General features: G+C 41.1%; 1 protein-coding gene across 1 annotated transcript in view; it reads left to right on the top strand.

Moving 5' to 3' along the window:
• The window catches only part of MYH7B (myosin heavy chain 7B), a 54,370-nt gene that overhangs the window by 13,102 nt on the left and 24,805 nt on the right, over positions 1-16,463 (top strand). Inside the window, exons 6-16 of the mRNA XM_044447482.1 lie at positions 1,295-1,322; positions 4,315-4,411; positions 5,212-5,235; positions 6,898-6,990; positions 7,908-7,971; positions 8,321-8,419; positions 11,072-11,175; positions 11,637-11,775; positions 13,319-13,437; positions 14,080-14,229; positions 15,584-15,754. Coding sequence (XP_044303417.1) covers positions 1,295-1,322; positions 4,315-4,411; positions 5,212-5,235; positions 6,898-6,990; positions 7,908-7,971; positions 8,321-8,419; positions 11,072-11,175; positions 11,637-11,775; positions 13,319-13,437; positions 14,080-14,229; positions 15,584-15,754 — 1,088 coding nt within the window. The remainder of the gene's footprint in view (positions 1-1,294; positions 1,323-4,314; positions 4,412-5,211; positions 5,236-6,897; positions 6,991-7,907; positions 7,972-8,320; positions 8,420-11,071; positions 11,176-11,636; positions 11,776-13,318; positions 13,438-14,079; positions 14,230-15,583; positions 15,755-16,463) is intronic.

Genomic DNA, 16,463 nt, shown 5'->3' with positions numbered 1-16,463 from the left:
CCAGATGCTAACTGCTACAAGAGTGGCCCATTATTTGTACATCCCAGCTGCTTGTGGGAACTTCTCCATCAGCTCCCTCATCAAATGTTCAGAAGAAAGAAGTCCTCCCATTCAGAATGCAATAAGCACTGTGTGTAGCACATGTTTAAATGTGCCTCTTTGTCAAAAATGCAATGCATGTTGTTTATGCGTATTGATTGAGCTGGAATCCTTCTCTCTGATGTGCCCTGGATGTATTTTGTGCATGCTTGTGCTGTGTGTGTGTATTTGTGAGCTCACACACACATCCTTTATGTTCAAATGTGCATATCTTCAGTGAAAGTGTGCATCTCAGAACTGAGACCCTGACACTGACTTCAGGGCATCCATCCAAAGGTCTGAACAGAGCCCATACACTGACAACTATCTATAGCCAGGGATCCTGCCTTCCACAGAATTTACAGTTATGTCTACACTCGTATAATTTGTACATAAGTTCTTCCAGAGGTGGAAAACTGTAGGCCAAGAGCCAAAATTTGACTAACTCCAGATGGTCACATTCATTTTTCCTGCTCCCTGCCAAACTGTGATAGTGTGATAGTTTCTTGACTCCTGTCTTGTTTGTTACATGCATCTACTAAAGTTTAGGTACTCTCAGGGCAGCATTAAGCTAAAATGTAGTGGCATTTTGTGTTTTGGCTCTTCCCCATTGCCTTTGACCATACCCCCATTGCCCTGATCATTCCAAGGGCATCCCCAAAAGTGAATGTGACCCTTTGCCTGAAAGAAGTCCTCCATATTCCTGTTCTATTGAGATCTTTGCATAAACGTATGATTGTCAGGAGTGGAGACAGAGGACTTAATTTCAATATCATTGTTACATTGCTATTTCATCTCTCTTTCGTGATAAAATTCAAGGTGGCATACCTAGAATTCCAAAGTGCTCTCTCATGTTTAGCTTTAATGGGTGAACTTCACTTAGCTTCCACATGATATGCCTTCCAACCAGACAATTCTGATCCGCCCCCAACACACACACACTTGGTGTGTGCTCATGATTCACATAGGGCCATAGCTTTCTGATGAATGCAAATTAATTAGAATGCAACTCTGTGAGAATATGTATGGGGATGTGGCCATAATATTGAGCTTAAGTGGAGTGGGTGGGTGATAGTCAGTTCCAATTTCTCTTCTCAACTAGAGTTGCTGAAATAAAACCCAAGCTAACAGTTGAGTAAGGGGAGGACCCATGCTAATGACCTGTAGTGTCCAACAGTAATGTGTATAAGTCTAACAATTGTTCTGTATCTTGCAGATCGGGAGAACCAGTCTATGCTCATCACGTAAGTGCTGTCTTTATCTGCACCACTGTTTCATTTGTATCATATTTGTTTTTGAGTTAAGCATTGAGCCCTGGTATTCTTTCCTGCCCCTAATGTTTGGATACAAACAAAACCAACTGTAGATGGAGGAAATTTACCATGTCTCCCTGCTAAGAAAGGAAAGCCAAAACGTTTGCACATGCTGCAGAATCTTTGAGGGTCATTGGTGCCTCTTTACACTTCTTTCCCTCTTCTAATTTGTTGCTTGAGCTCTCCCGCACACACCCTGGACAGATTTCCTGGCTCTTACATATCAACTAACAGCTGCTACAGCCCTCCCAAGAGGACATTGCCAACAAAAAGTGGGACAGAAAATTTCTGTCAGTATGTGGTTGGTAATACTTTGAATATTGTACTTCCTATTGTACCATCTGTTCTTTGGGCAACATTTCTTGTTATTCCAAGAAAATCTCATGGAAAAAATCCAATTAAAGAAATCCATTTCTGAAACAAAGATTCTGAGGCACCCATGAACATGACACAATAAAAAATATGTAGCAAGTCTGCACAACCTGAGACCCTTAAATTAGACCTAGTTCAAGCACTCATGAGCAGTGCATTTTGAGATTTTTGACAGCAATTTATCTTTTATTACAGCCACAGCAATGTTGTATCATGTCCCTGATAATGATAAGTTACGAAACCTGGCTTGTAGGCTGCCTTAGCTCAGTTGGTCACTGGTTGTGCTGGCCACCTGGACAAGATCCAGGGCAACAAAACACAACTTTGTTAATGACATATGGAATTATGGAGTAAACCTCTGAGGAGATTGGGTGGCAATATGTATGCATGGAGGGGGTTAATGAAAGGGGATGGAAACATGCTCTGGGTGGCCGATGAGTGGTGACAGCTTAAAGACAGGTTTTGGGAGAGCTCAGAATGAGTAGAGGGCTAGTAGGGGGCTGGTGGGGGAGCAAAGTTCTGTGCGGGGGAATACTTCACCGCCAAAGCAGGAAACATTGGCAGAAATGGGGTGAAGCAAAGGATTATGGAAGAGAAGTGGCTGAGGCCCAATTGTGAAGGGGGAGAAGTAGTAAGACAAGTTGACTGAAACAACCATGTTGAGAAAGCTATATAAAGCCTAATCTGCTGCCAGAACCCCCTGGTGCTTGAAGCCTTGGTCATGGCCTAATTAGGTAAAGCAGGGGCTGATAGCATGAGATGTTTGGCTCTTGTCCTGAGAAGGACTCGCTCACCCCCCCCCCCGCCCCCCAGCCTGGCTCTTTGTGTGCTGGGATTACAATGGAAGAACTGCTAACTATAGGCATGAAATCAATGCCCAGTCAGTGCCACAGGGCTTTGTACACAGGAAGATGATATTCACCCCAGTGATGAAGAAGCCTGGACCCTGGAGACACCCTGCTGGGCTTGTGCCAAAGCTTCTCTATTTTGAGGAGCTGCTTCTGCACTGTGGGTGAATGAAGCTTTCTGGGGATTTCTACTGAAATGAGAGGAAGGGCTGTTTCCTCTCTGCTCCTTCCCCAAGAGAGGGTTAAAGCATTTTCTACTTGAGAAATTTGTGAATTCAGTGCCTGTGGAGAAGGGGGTGGGTGGAATCCCCAAGCCTCTTTATTTCATACAAACGGAGAAAAAGAATGAAATTACTCCTCAGCGTGAACTGGTGGGAGGGGAATAGATTTAGAGGATGATGGTCAAGCAACACACATATCCTCAATTGTATTCTCCTTCTCTTGGAGGACTGCTAACCATCTGTGTCTCATTCATTCTTGCTCATGGCAAACAGGCCCACTATGAAGAAAAAAAAAAATGCACCAGTGCAGCTGTCTCGGTTCCTTTTCCTCATAAACCAACCTCTAGGCAAAGTGCCCCTTCTAAAAGCTCTGAGGTCACACTCTTTGAAAATGCTCTAGGCAGATGTGAGCAGAAAGTACATCTCCCATTATTTGTATTCCAAATTCCAGCATCCCTGATCATGGGCCATGCTGGCAGGGGCTTCTGGGAACTGAAGTTCAGATTCTGCAGATCTACCTTTGCCCATTCCTGTACTAGGTACAAGGTGTTGGTTCATCAAAACCAACCTGCCTCAGCCTGCCATCCTGCAGATGTTTGGGATTCCAATTTCTATCAGCCCCAACTAGCATATCATAGCCAATGGTAGGGAATTCTGGGTATTGCGGTCCAATAATTTTGGAGGATGGTGAAGGTTAATATAAATGAGGGGGTTTCTTTTTCTTTTTTCTTTTGGAGAGGTCAAATGCACTCTTGATCCCCACATAGAAATCTGTATAGATGTTTCTGCCTACATGGTCCCCCATCTCTCTGCAGTGGACAAAGGTTGATTATGCAGGCATAATCTTCCTAGACCATTTCAGGAACAATGTTAAGACAGCTCCATCATTATCCTTGCTCTTCAGGGACCTTGGAATATCTCATGCTACAAATGTACCCTGCATGCCAGATGCCACCTAACTCAAATAAACCCAAGACCAGTGCCGAGTCTATGCTTTGGAGGATCCTTGGGCAAGACACCTTTAGATGCCCCCCCCCTCTCATCACCATTATCTGTAGCTATTTTTGCTCCTTATTGTTTTTCTCATTAGTGCTACCACTTGCTTGCTTGACAAGCAGAGAGCCTGTAAGTAGATAATGGCACTTCCTGGTTCTCTTTTCCTTTGCACCATCATTGTTGTCTGGGCCAGAATGAGAGGCAAGTGAGCAAGCAGGTTGAACTGATGAAGAGGAGAAACAGCTCTAGGAGGGTCTTGTTGACAGGCAGTGCAGGTCCGTGGCAGATGCCTAACCATGCCTACTGTTGGTGCCAGCCTTGCCCAAGACTGGGTGGGATGGCTATGTGATAGACCTCCTTTGCCACCTTAACTTGATTGTATATTTTTCAATGTTTGGGATGTTGTCTGGCTCCTTCTGTGTGTCTGTGCAATCTTTGACAGTCACTGCTTCATGTTCTTGATCTATGTATTTCTGTTACTCTAAGCGGAGAATCTGGTGCTGGTAAGACTGTAAACACCAAGCGAGTCATTCAATACTTTGCCATTGTCGCAGCCCTGGGTGACTCTCCGGGCAAGAAAGGAGTAAGGCCTTCATTTGAAAAACGTGCTTTTTTGGCTGTTTTCTTTTGTGCATTTTTGTTTTGTTTTGGACTTCTTTCGTGTTTGGCAGCGTGTTTGGACATGGCCTTTTCTTTTACTTTGAAACAAGCAAGGCTTGAAACAGTTGCTTTTGGGGAAGGAGCTTCATAAAGTGGGTGCTTAAAACCCAAGCAGTGGCTGCCTTAAAAGTTTTTTTAAGTCACTGGCTTGATTCCCTCACCTCCGCACCTTTTATTTTTCTACTAAAAAAACAAAACAAAAAGGGAGCTGGAAATTCCCCAAGACAATCTTGTAACTCTTTCTTTTAAGCCTTGCTTTTTTGATCTTCCCCAACCCCATTATCTTTATTGTTCCTTTTGATTCTTTTTCATCCTGTATGTTTTCTTACTCTCTTTCTTCATCTTGCATTCCCTTTTTCTTTTCTTTTTCTTTCCTTTTTCTTTCCTTTTCTTTTTTCCTTAAATATCCTTGCAGTAGCTTATTTTCTTATTGGTTATTTTTGAACTCTGGGTACGCAAAGCCAAATTCACCAGCATTGTTTTCCTTCCCTGGGTTTGGATTTAACCCTCTTGCTTCTTGGTGCTGTTCTTTATCTTGATCTAATCAACTTAACATATTTTTGGTGTATTTTTTAATGTTGTTTTTTTTAAAATTGAAATTGTTAATCATTTTTGAATATTCTTATGGACAAAATTGGAATGTCCACCTCTTTGAATAGCACTTTTTGTGACTGATTTTATACTTCTGAACTGTAAATTTGTTTTTTTTAACCTTTTTTCTAGCAAGCACCTGCCACTAAAACTGGGGTAAGTGTTTAAAAGAAAAATCTGATTTCCAGTTTGAAGACACAGTTATTGGTGTGTCAGTAAATTATGCCTAAGGAGCAGGTAATAGTTGTGCATAAGACTCAGCTTTTTGCAAGCCAGCACAGTACTAGATTTCAGACCACTGAGCATTCAGAAAGATGACTCTCATATTTGACAGTGGCCGTGCATAAGCATTTGGCACCAGACAAGCAGCAGATACGCACAGCAATTTTTTCTGGTTACCACAAACGCAATAGCTGTGTGAACTGGTTATTATGATTTAATTCTGTTCTCCAGTAATTTAAACATAGATATGTCCAAATAAAAGAAAAGGATATTCTCAAGAAGCTGTAGGAAATAAAATCTGCATTACAATGCATTAAAAGGTAGATTTTTGTTTGCTTTAATTTCTTCATTATTATAGTATGTTTATATTTAAATAGATATTTGGACTTTTTCATTGTATTTTTAAGACCTTAGCTTTCTGTTATCTTAAGTGTCTTCCATTTTTCAGCTTTAAAAGTCTGAAACAGAATAGGTCTCACTTTGTAATGAGTTAAATCTGGAAGGGGAAACTTGCAGAAATATACAATCTACACCTCAGTTTTTCACAATGTTTATTTTCAATGATGTTCACCAAGCAAAAAACTTGAAGTCTGAGGCAGAATTAGGACTGCACAAATTCTCTGCTATTGTTACATAAATGACTCAGATTAAACATCCACACTTTTATTTCCTACCTCATGTTTGTGGTTCGCCTCTCCTATATCCATTTGAAATCCATCCATTTCTGATGTTTTGGCACCTTCTAAAGTAGGGAAGGATGAATCAGTTTCACTTTATCTTGTATTCTATATTTTAAAAATCCAATTATTTCCTTCTTAAATATGAAAACTATGCAACTTTTTATATTCTTAAAGAAAAAGAACAAAATTGAAATTCTGACCAAGTGTTACTGGCAAAATTCAATATATGCCTGGAGGGAACCACATTGTCCCTGCCTACCATAAAGCTGTTAAAGATGAGGAGCCTGCAGAAAAAAGAGGTGGCAGCCCTACCCCATCACCAAAAATCTGGTTAAATACACAGAAATGTCAAAGCCAAATTTTTAAGAGCTGAGCACTCAAACACTTGGGCCAGGGTGGATGAATTGTTTAGTTTCAGTGGTTTATTCTTAGCAGAAAAAATATGCACATTAGGAATAACAGCAAGATCAATTTTTTATTGTTTCACTGATTTTTCAACTGTTTCCCCACTTTAAAAAATCATTGCATGTAGTAAACTAGCCTATCTAGGTTTAGTGAACGCCTCTCCCCAAGATGCCATTTTATTACACAGAGAGAGTTCTTTATGTGGAGGAGTGTTTAAAGAAAATACCAGTTTCCTTTTCCTGCAGTCTGAAGAAGCCTGCTCAAAAATTCTCTCCACCTCAGTCCATCATCTTGTTTCAGTAAAGGGCAGGCTAGAGCTGATCTGTTGGGTCCCTTCCCAAGGCTGAAATTTCCTGACACCTTGACGATGACGATTGCCAGGTGTCAATCGGGATGTAAAGGAGTCACAGTGTTTCCTGCAGTGTGTTCCACTGCTTGCTTCCTGCAGCATTCTGAGCAAATCTTCACTGGAACACTGGGGATCTGATCTATGCCTTGTTGTGTCTCCTAGGGTACCCTTGAAGATCAAATCATTGAGGCTAACCCAGCTATGGAAGCCTTTGGCAATGCCAAAACCTTGAGAAATGACAACTCCTCACGGTTTGTAAGTATACGTTAAACAACTATGGCAGTATGTATGTGCCTTTGTTGGTGAGCATACAGAAATGTTTAGAACATCACTGACCTTCCTCAGTAGGAAAAATATATCCAGTTTTCCATCCCTTTGTCCATCTTTGGCCTTACTACAGAAAATCCGTTTAGGCGGGAAAAAGATTGGGATGGCTGCACAGCACCTCCTCATGGCTAGAACTAGCAGCCCTCCCTCTGGAAGCACCTATGGAGTCAATACCAACGTGGAATTGACATGCATGTTTTCATTATGTAAACGGAAGCCCAGAAAAAGCCTGGGGAGCCTTGGGAAGGTGGTGGTGGGAATTTACCTCTTTGTCTGCTACATTTGTCATGAAGTCTCCCCTTCCATGAGGCCTCACAGTTTCAGGGCTGCTCAGGATTATGTGTGGTTGTTTTCTGCATAATAAAAATGTGCACAACTGCACTTATACGTGTAGCATTGTGTCTGTTTTGGCTCTTAGTGTTCATTTAGGTGGGATTCCTTATTGAGCTAGAACCCATAAATCAACTTCTGTCAGTGTGGAAAACTGTCTGCCTGCCTGCCTTCCTTCCTGTATCTGCATAACTTGGAGAATGGATATATCCATGTTCAAATCTGTGCAGTGCCATGTACACATGCTATTTCCAACATAGCAATTCAAGTAAGAAAAGTGCAAATAAGCAATCGCATGCATGTTTAGACAGAGAAAAAAACCTACAACTCCTAGCCAGCCTTGCAGGGTTAGATGGAGAAAAGGCCTACAACTCCGAGCAAGCTGCATAGTTCAGTAGCAGAACATGGTAAAAGCAGGCAAAGGCAGCTTTCTGTTGAAGAGCTTGCAAGCCATTGTTAGAGCCTTTATTCATTTGCTCAGTAAATGAGTCACTTTTCTTTCTGTTCTATCTTAGGGCAAGTTTATCCGCATCCATTTTGGCCCATCAGGGAAGCTGGCTTCTGCTGATATTGATATCTGTGAGTAGTGCTGGCCACCAACTTGCATGGCTTTAAAAAGGAATTAGGCAAATTAATGGGAAATTAGCTATGGGTGGCTTCATGATGGCTTCAACATCAGAAGTCCTATGTCTTTGCGGGCCACTTGACAGGGAGCAAGGAAGGGGAATGTTATCAACTCAAGCCCTGCTTGCGGGCTTCCCATGGGTATCTGATGGCCTTTCTGGGAAACAGAATGCTGGCCTAGAGAGGCATTTGGGCTAACCCAGCATTCCTGGTGTTATATGAAATCCCAAGTTGTCTTTCATTTGGCTCTGGTGTGTTAAAATAAAGTAGCCCCACAATGTAATATCATATCTTTTGTTTCTAGACTTGTTGGAAAAATCAAGAGTGATTTTCCAGCAGCCAGGAGAGAGGAGCTACCACATCTACTATCAGATCCTTTCCGGAAAGAAGGCGGAGCTCCAAGGTAATAGACGTTAAAACAACTGGCAAAGGCATTTGTCAGCCTGCAAAGCACATGACCCAGGTTGATAGAAGACGTCAGTGGTCTGATATCCATGCCTGGCTAGGGAAGTGTGAGGAAGCTGTTTTGAGGGCGAGTTCATGTGGTGCTCACCAGAAACAGAGCACAAGCAGCACCCCTCTTCTGTATCACATGCAGCAGCCTTTGTTGCTTGCTGGTTATGCCACCTTCCTTCCACAAGCATCTGCAGGCTTCCTCTTGGTTCAGCTTGCTTTCCAAGACAGGGCCAAGCACACAGGGAAGTCCTTGAATGCTGCAAGAACAGATTTTGCAGTTTTTCATCACAGTGGCATCCCTAGCTGCCATCAATGGCAAGAGAGGCTATTGGCCATGCCAGTTGGGAAGATGGGGTTTGTAGTCCAACGCATCCAGATGGCACCATGTTGGGGAAGGCTTAGTGCCTTTGAAATGCAGGCTTATCCAGTGTTTGGCCCTAGTGCAAAGGCTAGTGCTTTCCAGGGTGCTTATAGTGAAATTTGTTTCTGTGTTGGTAAACCACCATGGCCTAATGTGTTGTATGAACCCATGTATTCAACTGCATTATTGTGTGCTGGAATCTTGAATGCCAAAGAAAATGCTTTCTAATCTGTGATAAATGGGAAATATATCATTTTGGCTGGATAATTCAATTATAGTCCAATGGGATGCCTCTGCCACAACATCTGGATCTTCGTTGACCCACACACAAATCCCAATCATGGTAGAGCTATTACCAGCCACACTGAAGAACAGACTCTCTGGTTCTACAAGACACTAAAGCTGGGCCCTCCTCAGAAAGCAAGAATATTCACTTGTTCGGTGTTAGAGAGGTCCTTTGAGCCTAGGAATAGCATGGGTGATCCGTTCCACCTTTCCCAGTTATCACCAGCAAAAGCACTTCAGTATGAATCCTGGTTTTTCATGATTGTTATCATGACATAAGAGAGAAGGTACTTTGGAGGCACAAAGCTTCTTGGCATTCCCAACCCGGTGCCATCCAGATGTGTTGGACCATAACTTCCAGCTATCCTACAGCACAGTCATTGGGATGATGGGTGTTTTAGACCAATGCATCTGGAAGGCATCAGGATGGAGAATGTTGGCTTAAATTGTCACTGCTCCACAACCCAGCTGATTCAAATTAAAGAATCTCTCAAAAAACTAGACTCCAGATGCAAATGGATGCAAGCCAAGCAGATAGAGTGCATGAAAATCAGGCAAAATTCAAAATAGCTCAGAGAAAAACTTAAAATAGCTTTGATGGGCATATTCCTTAGCATCCCTAGCTCCTTTACTTTTTTCTTACACGTCTCACATAGATAAGAGTAGAGAAGCTTTTGCAATCATGTGCCTGCAGGATCTCTCTGAGAGAGAAAGACAAGGTTGCTCAGAAAGGATTTCATCCATCCATACTATGATCTGCACTTATGGCATCTTCTGAATATGGGACCAGATGCTATGAAACAGGAAATACAGAGGAAACTCTTTTCCGGCTCGCTGCAGATGCTTAGCATAGCATCCTGGGGCAGCCAAGGTTCTGGGCTATTGCCTCCTGCTCCTGCCCTGGGATGACAAGCAATACCTTATAAGGCAGATCTGAAGAGCGCTGCAAAGAAGACTGTAATCTTATCTGGTGGTCACAAGACCAAGGCTGACCACTTCTAAATCAGTCAGCAGCCCAAGGGTGTTCTTAAGATAGCCATCAGGATATGCAGCTATGCAATGTTCATGCCTTCCCAGTAGCCACATAATGGAGACCTTCCAGGCTCTAACCTCTAAGCTGATCCTGAAGTTAAGGTCCAGCTAATTGCTGGATCTGGGTCTGCTTCCATAATTTTTCTTGGATACTAAATCTGCCAGTCTGTTTCCATCTTTTTCCTTGAATACTAAATCTGCCAGGAATCTGTGGATTTTTTTTAAAAAAAATACCTGTACAATGTTACTTGCACATAAGCAAATTAAAATTATTTGTTACCTTAGACTGTAGAGAAACTCATCTATGTGGCCATTTCAGCCAACACATGCAGAGGACAATAAGTCTGGCCAGTTTGAATCTCATCCTGCAGCAATGTTTCCAAGCAGCTGTTTCCAAAGCTGCTTGGAAACTCAATGCTCCTTAATGCTTATGGTTTCTTATAAAAAGAGCAATTTCAGCAGAAAGGGTAAACCATCCTCAGTTTCTGATACTCCATATAAGAATGACAGAAGTTAATCAGTGAGAGGGCAGAAGAATCTGTTGTGTCCTCTCAAAAGAAAGAAGGTTTTATTCAAGCAGATCTTTGGCATGCAAGCTGATCTATTGTGGAAGGGAATTTTTAACTAATGCAGTCCATTTTTTCAAATTAGCAGTTTCCAGTGGGTAGCCATGTTACCCTCTACAGTAAAAATGAGTCTTATCAGAAAGACTAAAACGCTGATTATAGCATAAATCTTGGTGGAATGGAATCCACTTAATTTGATACTAGTATTAAAACTGGCTCATCTTAACAAAATGTAAATTTAGATTTGGTGCTGCATGCTCATTCCTTTCCATTAGTCCCATAGCTTCAATTTCCCCCCCTCCCAACAATATACCACAAAACATTAAAAGCTCATTTCTTATCCATTCTTCCTCAGATATGCTTCTGTTGTCTTCCAACCCCTATGACTATCATTTCTGCTCACAAGGTGTAACAACTGTGGACAACCTTGATGATGGAGATGAGCTCATGGCTACAGATGTATGTATTTATCCACTGCACAATCAAGCATGAGTTGTTTCTATTTTATTGGGGGGCGGGGGTGATCTACAAGCTTGTAATTTCATGGCCCCCAGAGGGTTAAAACTTTACCATGGGCATTTAAATGTTCTAGCTACCTTGAGCTTGAGCTAGCCATTTGGTGGAAATATAAATAAATAAATATAGCATCAGTAAATTTGCAATAACAAAAACCGAAATCTAGGTATCTTAAATCCATGATATTTAAAAGTTTGTCTTAATTTAATGAAAATTCCTTAATTTTAATAACATCCAAAATGCCAGGTATCCAAGTCATCCCAGTGTTCTTGTCCTTTGCCCCAGTATTTTCATCGCCCATCCATCCCTTCTGCATCGGGCTAGCACATGCCATGTTCATGTTTCTTTTTCTCACTGCAGTGACACTGTTCTTACAGCCGTATCTTGTTTGCTTTTTTCTGCAGCATGCCATGGACATCCTGGGCTTCAGCCCCGAGGAGAAATATGGCTGCTATAAAATAGTAGGAGCTATCATGCACTTTGGCAACATGAAATTCAAGCAGAAACAACGTGAGGAGCAGGCAGAGGCTGAAGGCACTGAAAGTAAGCGTCCATTCTGCTGCCTACGAGTGATAAATGGCTGGTGTCAGAGCAAAGCAGGACTGATTTCAGGGCCTACCACTGATTTTTTTTTTTTTTTTTTGGAATAGGTTTTATTCTTAATATACCTAACAAAAAGAAACTAAGAAACATCAATCATCGAAAACATCAGACCTACTGGGTCAGCCCCCCACATTTTTTCCTTTTATGTTATACTATAAACATGTTTAAGTCTATGCATAGTCCCGTTTCTCTAGCCAATAATAAAAAGAATCCCAGGTTTGATAGAAGTCTGTATCTTCTTTCTCCCTCAGAGAAGGGCCTACCATTGATGAATACTCTGCCCCCTGTTTTTAATACTCCTACTGGCTCTCAGTGGTGATTACTTGGGTTTCTGATAGTATTGCAGAACTCATTGCAACCTCTGGGACATCCGTATCATGTTTTAGTGCTTGAAAGCTAAATTGACTTCTGGTACTTTGTCAGGGTATTGGGATGGTAGTCCCCACAAAAACACAATGGCTTCTGTATGTTAGCCCTGGTGGCCATGTTTTTATTTATTTTATGTATTTAAAGTTTTTCTATGCCGTCCCATTACTAAGAAAGTCTCTGAATGGCTTACAAAGGACAAAAAACCAAAGAACAAAAACCATAACAACAACACACATCACACTGCATCTAAAAATAGTGATAAAAACAAGGATAAAACCAATTAACTGTTAAAAGGTCACCAGGGGTTCCACAAGAGATCATGGAGAGAGAGAGGGAACACTGTATTTTCACATTCACATGTGTGTGGATATTTAATAATATAAACCACTTGTCCTAGTTGCCTAGGTAATGGAAGGGGGCCCAGGAAAAAACCATGGTCTGGTGTGTGTGCCTCAGGGTTGTAGGAAGCAGTGTGGCAGTGATTTCATTTGGCTGGCATTAAATGACCAGTAAGGGCCCTTATTTCACATTTACCTTTCATTGCACACCCCCTTCATGATTTACAGGCAGGTGAAGAAGTGAGAATTGGGACCCGGTTGGTAAGCAGTAGAATGAGGAAGTGGTGTGTCACTGGTGGAGCCTCCATGGACAGAATGCCCTGTCTCTGGGGTGCAGTGCTGAGGCGAGGAGGAGGAGGAGGGGCAGGTTGCTGCCCTCATGCCCAGCTGGTGGACCTTTCCCACAGGCAGATCAAAGCAGTTCTTATGGGAAGCATGACAGGGTGGTATGGCACATCAGTAAAATGAACATCAACAGCAACAATAATTATAAATAATATTAAATGTTGTGCTTCTTCTGAGTGCCTGTGCATAGGTTGGACATGAGAGGTTAATCATCATCATTATCATTTATAATAATTTTTATGCAGGGGTTACCTCACAAATATTTCAAGGTTTCTCCAAGATAAAAAGGCTGAGAAAGTCTGGTCTAAATTACAAGCAGACTTTGCTGAGGGGGTCACTCTCAGTCACGGGGTTTCTAAATGATGGAAACCCATCTATAGTTTATTTCATTGACTTCCTGTTCTGATTCATGTCTCAATGTTGCATTTCAGGTGCTGATAAATCCTCTTACCTCATGGGGATCAGCTCAGGTGATTTAATCAAGGGGCTGCTTCACCCCAGGGTGAAGGTTGGAAATGAATATGTGACCAAAGGTCAGACTGTTGATCAGGTAAGTGGACCTGGGAAGAAGCTTGTACATGATGTAGGAAAGGTGGGGAATTTTATTTATTTATTTATTTATTAAAACATTTTTATGCCACCCCATTCGCCGAAGCCTGTAAAGGAATCACTGTAAAGGACAAATAAATGTTGGGTGACACTTCATTGCTGCTTTCTTAATCTGTGTACTAAGACTTGTAAAAGCATATTAAGCATATAATAGTTATTATACACAATGTTTCTTATAGGATATGAAAACCAAAGTCAGCTCTGCCTTATATTTTGTATAATTACTGCTCTGTTTACTTGATGTAACTTGTTTATTAACTTTCATCTAAAGATGCATTCAATTTTCATTTAAAGATAATGTATCCCCACCAAGATGAGTGGTTGTCCCTAATTTTTGTTTAATTAATTACTCTGTGTTAATTAACTACTAATGATCAAATATTATCAGTGATAAATATTACCTGAGTTTACTCAGAAGTAAGCCTAACTAGGTTTAAAGGGTCTTCTTCTCAAGTTGATGTGCACAGGATTGTAGCCTTAGATATCCAGGAGCTATTTCATCATTTCTCATAGTGATTCTCTTCTCGAAGTACCTTCTGTTTCCTATTCTTCTGACCCACTGTTGTCGCATTGCTTTTTGCAGGTGGTGTATGCAGTGGGCGCCTTGGCCAAAGCAACCTATGATCGGATGTTCAAATGGTTAGTTTTTCGTATCAACAAAACTTTGGACACTAAACTAGCCAGGCAGTTCTTCATCGGAGTGCTGGACATTGCTGGCTTTGAAATCTTTGAGGTGAGTTTCAAAATTTGCCCACAGCAGCATCCCAGCAGGAGTGGTTTTTGTACTGTGTGATGGGAAAAACAACTTCTGAACTTTGCTAAAAATAAAATACACAGACAAAACATCTCTAGCTCAGTTTCCGTGGTCCATGAAGCTAATGGCAAAATAAACTTACCTTGAGGTCTTGTGGACAGATTAATTTTGTCTGCAATAACCTTCCGTCTCTTTCAACTTGCTGGCTTGTTGAGAGAGACCTAGGTGAAAATTTAACTGCAGTCATACTAAAAAAACTGGTTTCAGCAATGCTCTGGCTGATTCACAGGCCCATTTCTATAACATGATGAAGTCACCATGATTGATTTCAACATGTCATAGTAATATGAATGATCATGCTAATTATTCTCAGGTTTAAAACATACAGCAATGTGTCTGCCCATAGGTTTACAAGCTAATGTTCAACTGTTTATTAATTCATTAATTAATTTGAAGGATTTTCACCCTGTTTCTAGGGGCCAGAGGGCCAATGGTAATTGTTTTTTCCAGCTATGAAGAGGGTCACAGAGGTAAATGAGCTCAGAATGGGACCATGAGTTAAAAAAAAAAAAAAGGTTGAGAACCCCTGCTTTAGACAATGTTGGGATTTTCCTGTCTTACAAAACGGTTTGGTTTGTTTGTTTAAAGAATGGATAAAACTGGGTTTTATATTAGAACCTTGAAAATTGTGCTGTTTCTACTTGTGTATTTGAACTATTCCTTTATAGTACAGTGCCCTCTAGAAGTCATATGGCAGAAAAGCAGGAAAGGCACTGTGCAGAGTTCAGATCTCAAGTGCTGTGACAAAATTGAAGTAGATAAGGGGATTAACAGTTTCTAAAGGACACTGCACCACAGAAAAAGATATTGTGACAAGAGAGTCAAAAGGCAAACTCAGGGACTTCTTCTTAGTAATAAGCTTGCTATAATGACCAGACCACTGGAGTGCATGCAATTTAAGGAGAACAGGAGCCAAGTTGCTAATCTCTCTACAGAGACATGGTTGCGGATCTCTCTAACCATGTAGGCTGGTACCAATCCAGAATGTCACCTCAGAGAAGGAGTTAAACTTGCCATGGTTTGTAGCCATTTCCCTTCAGTTGAGCTCAGCATGATCATGCAACAAAGTCAGTTTTATCATCCAGAAATGTATTTGTGGGCCAAAATTACTTGATGGCATAATGTGTCCAGATTCCATAAACATGGTACATGGAAATGTGTTACACTCAAACGGTTGAAATTGCATTGATATTCTTCTGAGGGTGCTGGAAGTAGTAGAGGTAAATACTGATGTTTCAAGCACTTAGGCGTTCATGTCCCTTTCTCTTTGCAGTATAACAGCTTTGAACAGTTATGCATCAACTTCACCAATGAGAAGCTGCAACAGTTTTTCAACCATCACATGTTTGTCTTGGAACAAGAAGAATACAAGAAAGAAGGGATTGAATGGGTCTTCATTGACTTTGGCTTGGATCTGCAAGCTTGTATTGATCTAATTGAAAAGGTAAAGGTGGGATAATGCGATACAATGTTAATGTGGTACAGTTTTAATTCTGGGGCTGGATCTTGATTTTCCCTGGATCAACTGCACTGATGGAATGGGATTCTCTTCCCAATCCTTCCCAGGGCAGCTTCCATACATAGAGACTAAGTACTTACAACATGATAACCCATCGTGGGCTTGTTGTGTCATGTGAACCCAGACTGATTCCCAGCCAGACTAGCTTGTTTGAAGGCACCAAGCCACTCTGACACATGGGATATAGTAGTATTTGTAATGCATGATTGTGTCTTCTGGACCTGTGTGACAAAGAATTGGCTACTGATTTGCTTGGCATGCTGTTCACTTGCTTTCATACCATCTACCAGAGGAGCAGTAGTTAGTCTGGTCATTTTTTTTTAAACTGAGCAATTTAAATTCCATTCAGTTGTACACAGACTTGTTATCACTGCATATTTCTGACTTAAAATTGGTTCCATACATTCTGACCAGCAGTTCCTTTTCCCAGAAAATGGTTTCATTTTAAGAGACACTTACTTGGTACGCTTTAATACAAATTGTAGAAAAAGTTTAAAGAAACACTTTCCATGGTGACTTCCTCATTCAAACTTCTGAAAATCATTCAAGGCTTCCCTTATCACTATATCTATTTGTTAAACATGATATATAATCAGTTGAAAATAATGTGTTATATTCTAAATATTGTAAAATA

Source organism: Varanus komodoensis, unplaced genomic scaffold (assembly GCF_004798865.1).
Source record: "Varanus komodoensis strain SLA01 unplaced genomic scaffold, ASM479886v1 scaffold52, whole genome shotgun sequence".
Lineage (NCBI taxonomy): Eukaryota > Metazoa > Chordata > Lepidosauria > Squamata > Varanidae > Varanus > Varanus komodoensis.
Note: the sequence above shows the minus strand (reverse complement) of the source record. Positions and strands in the feature narration are given on the sequence as shown.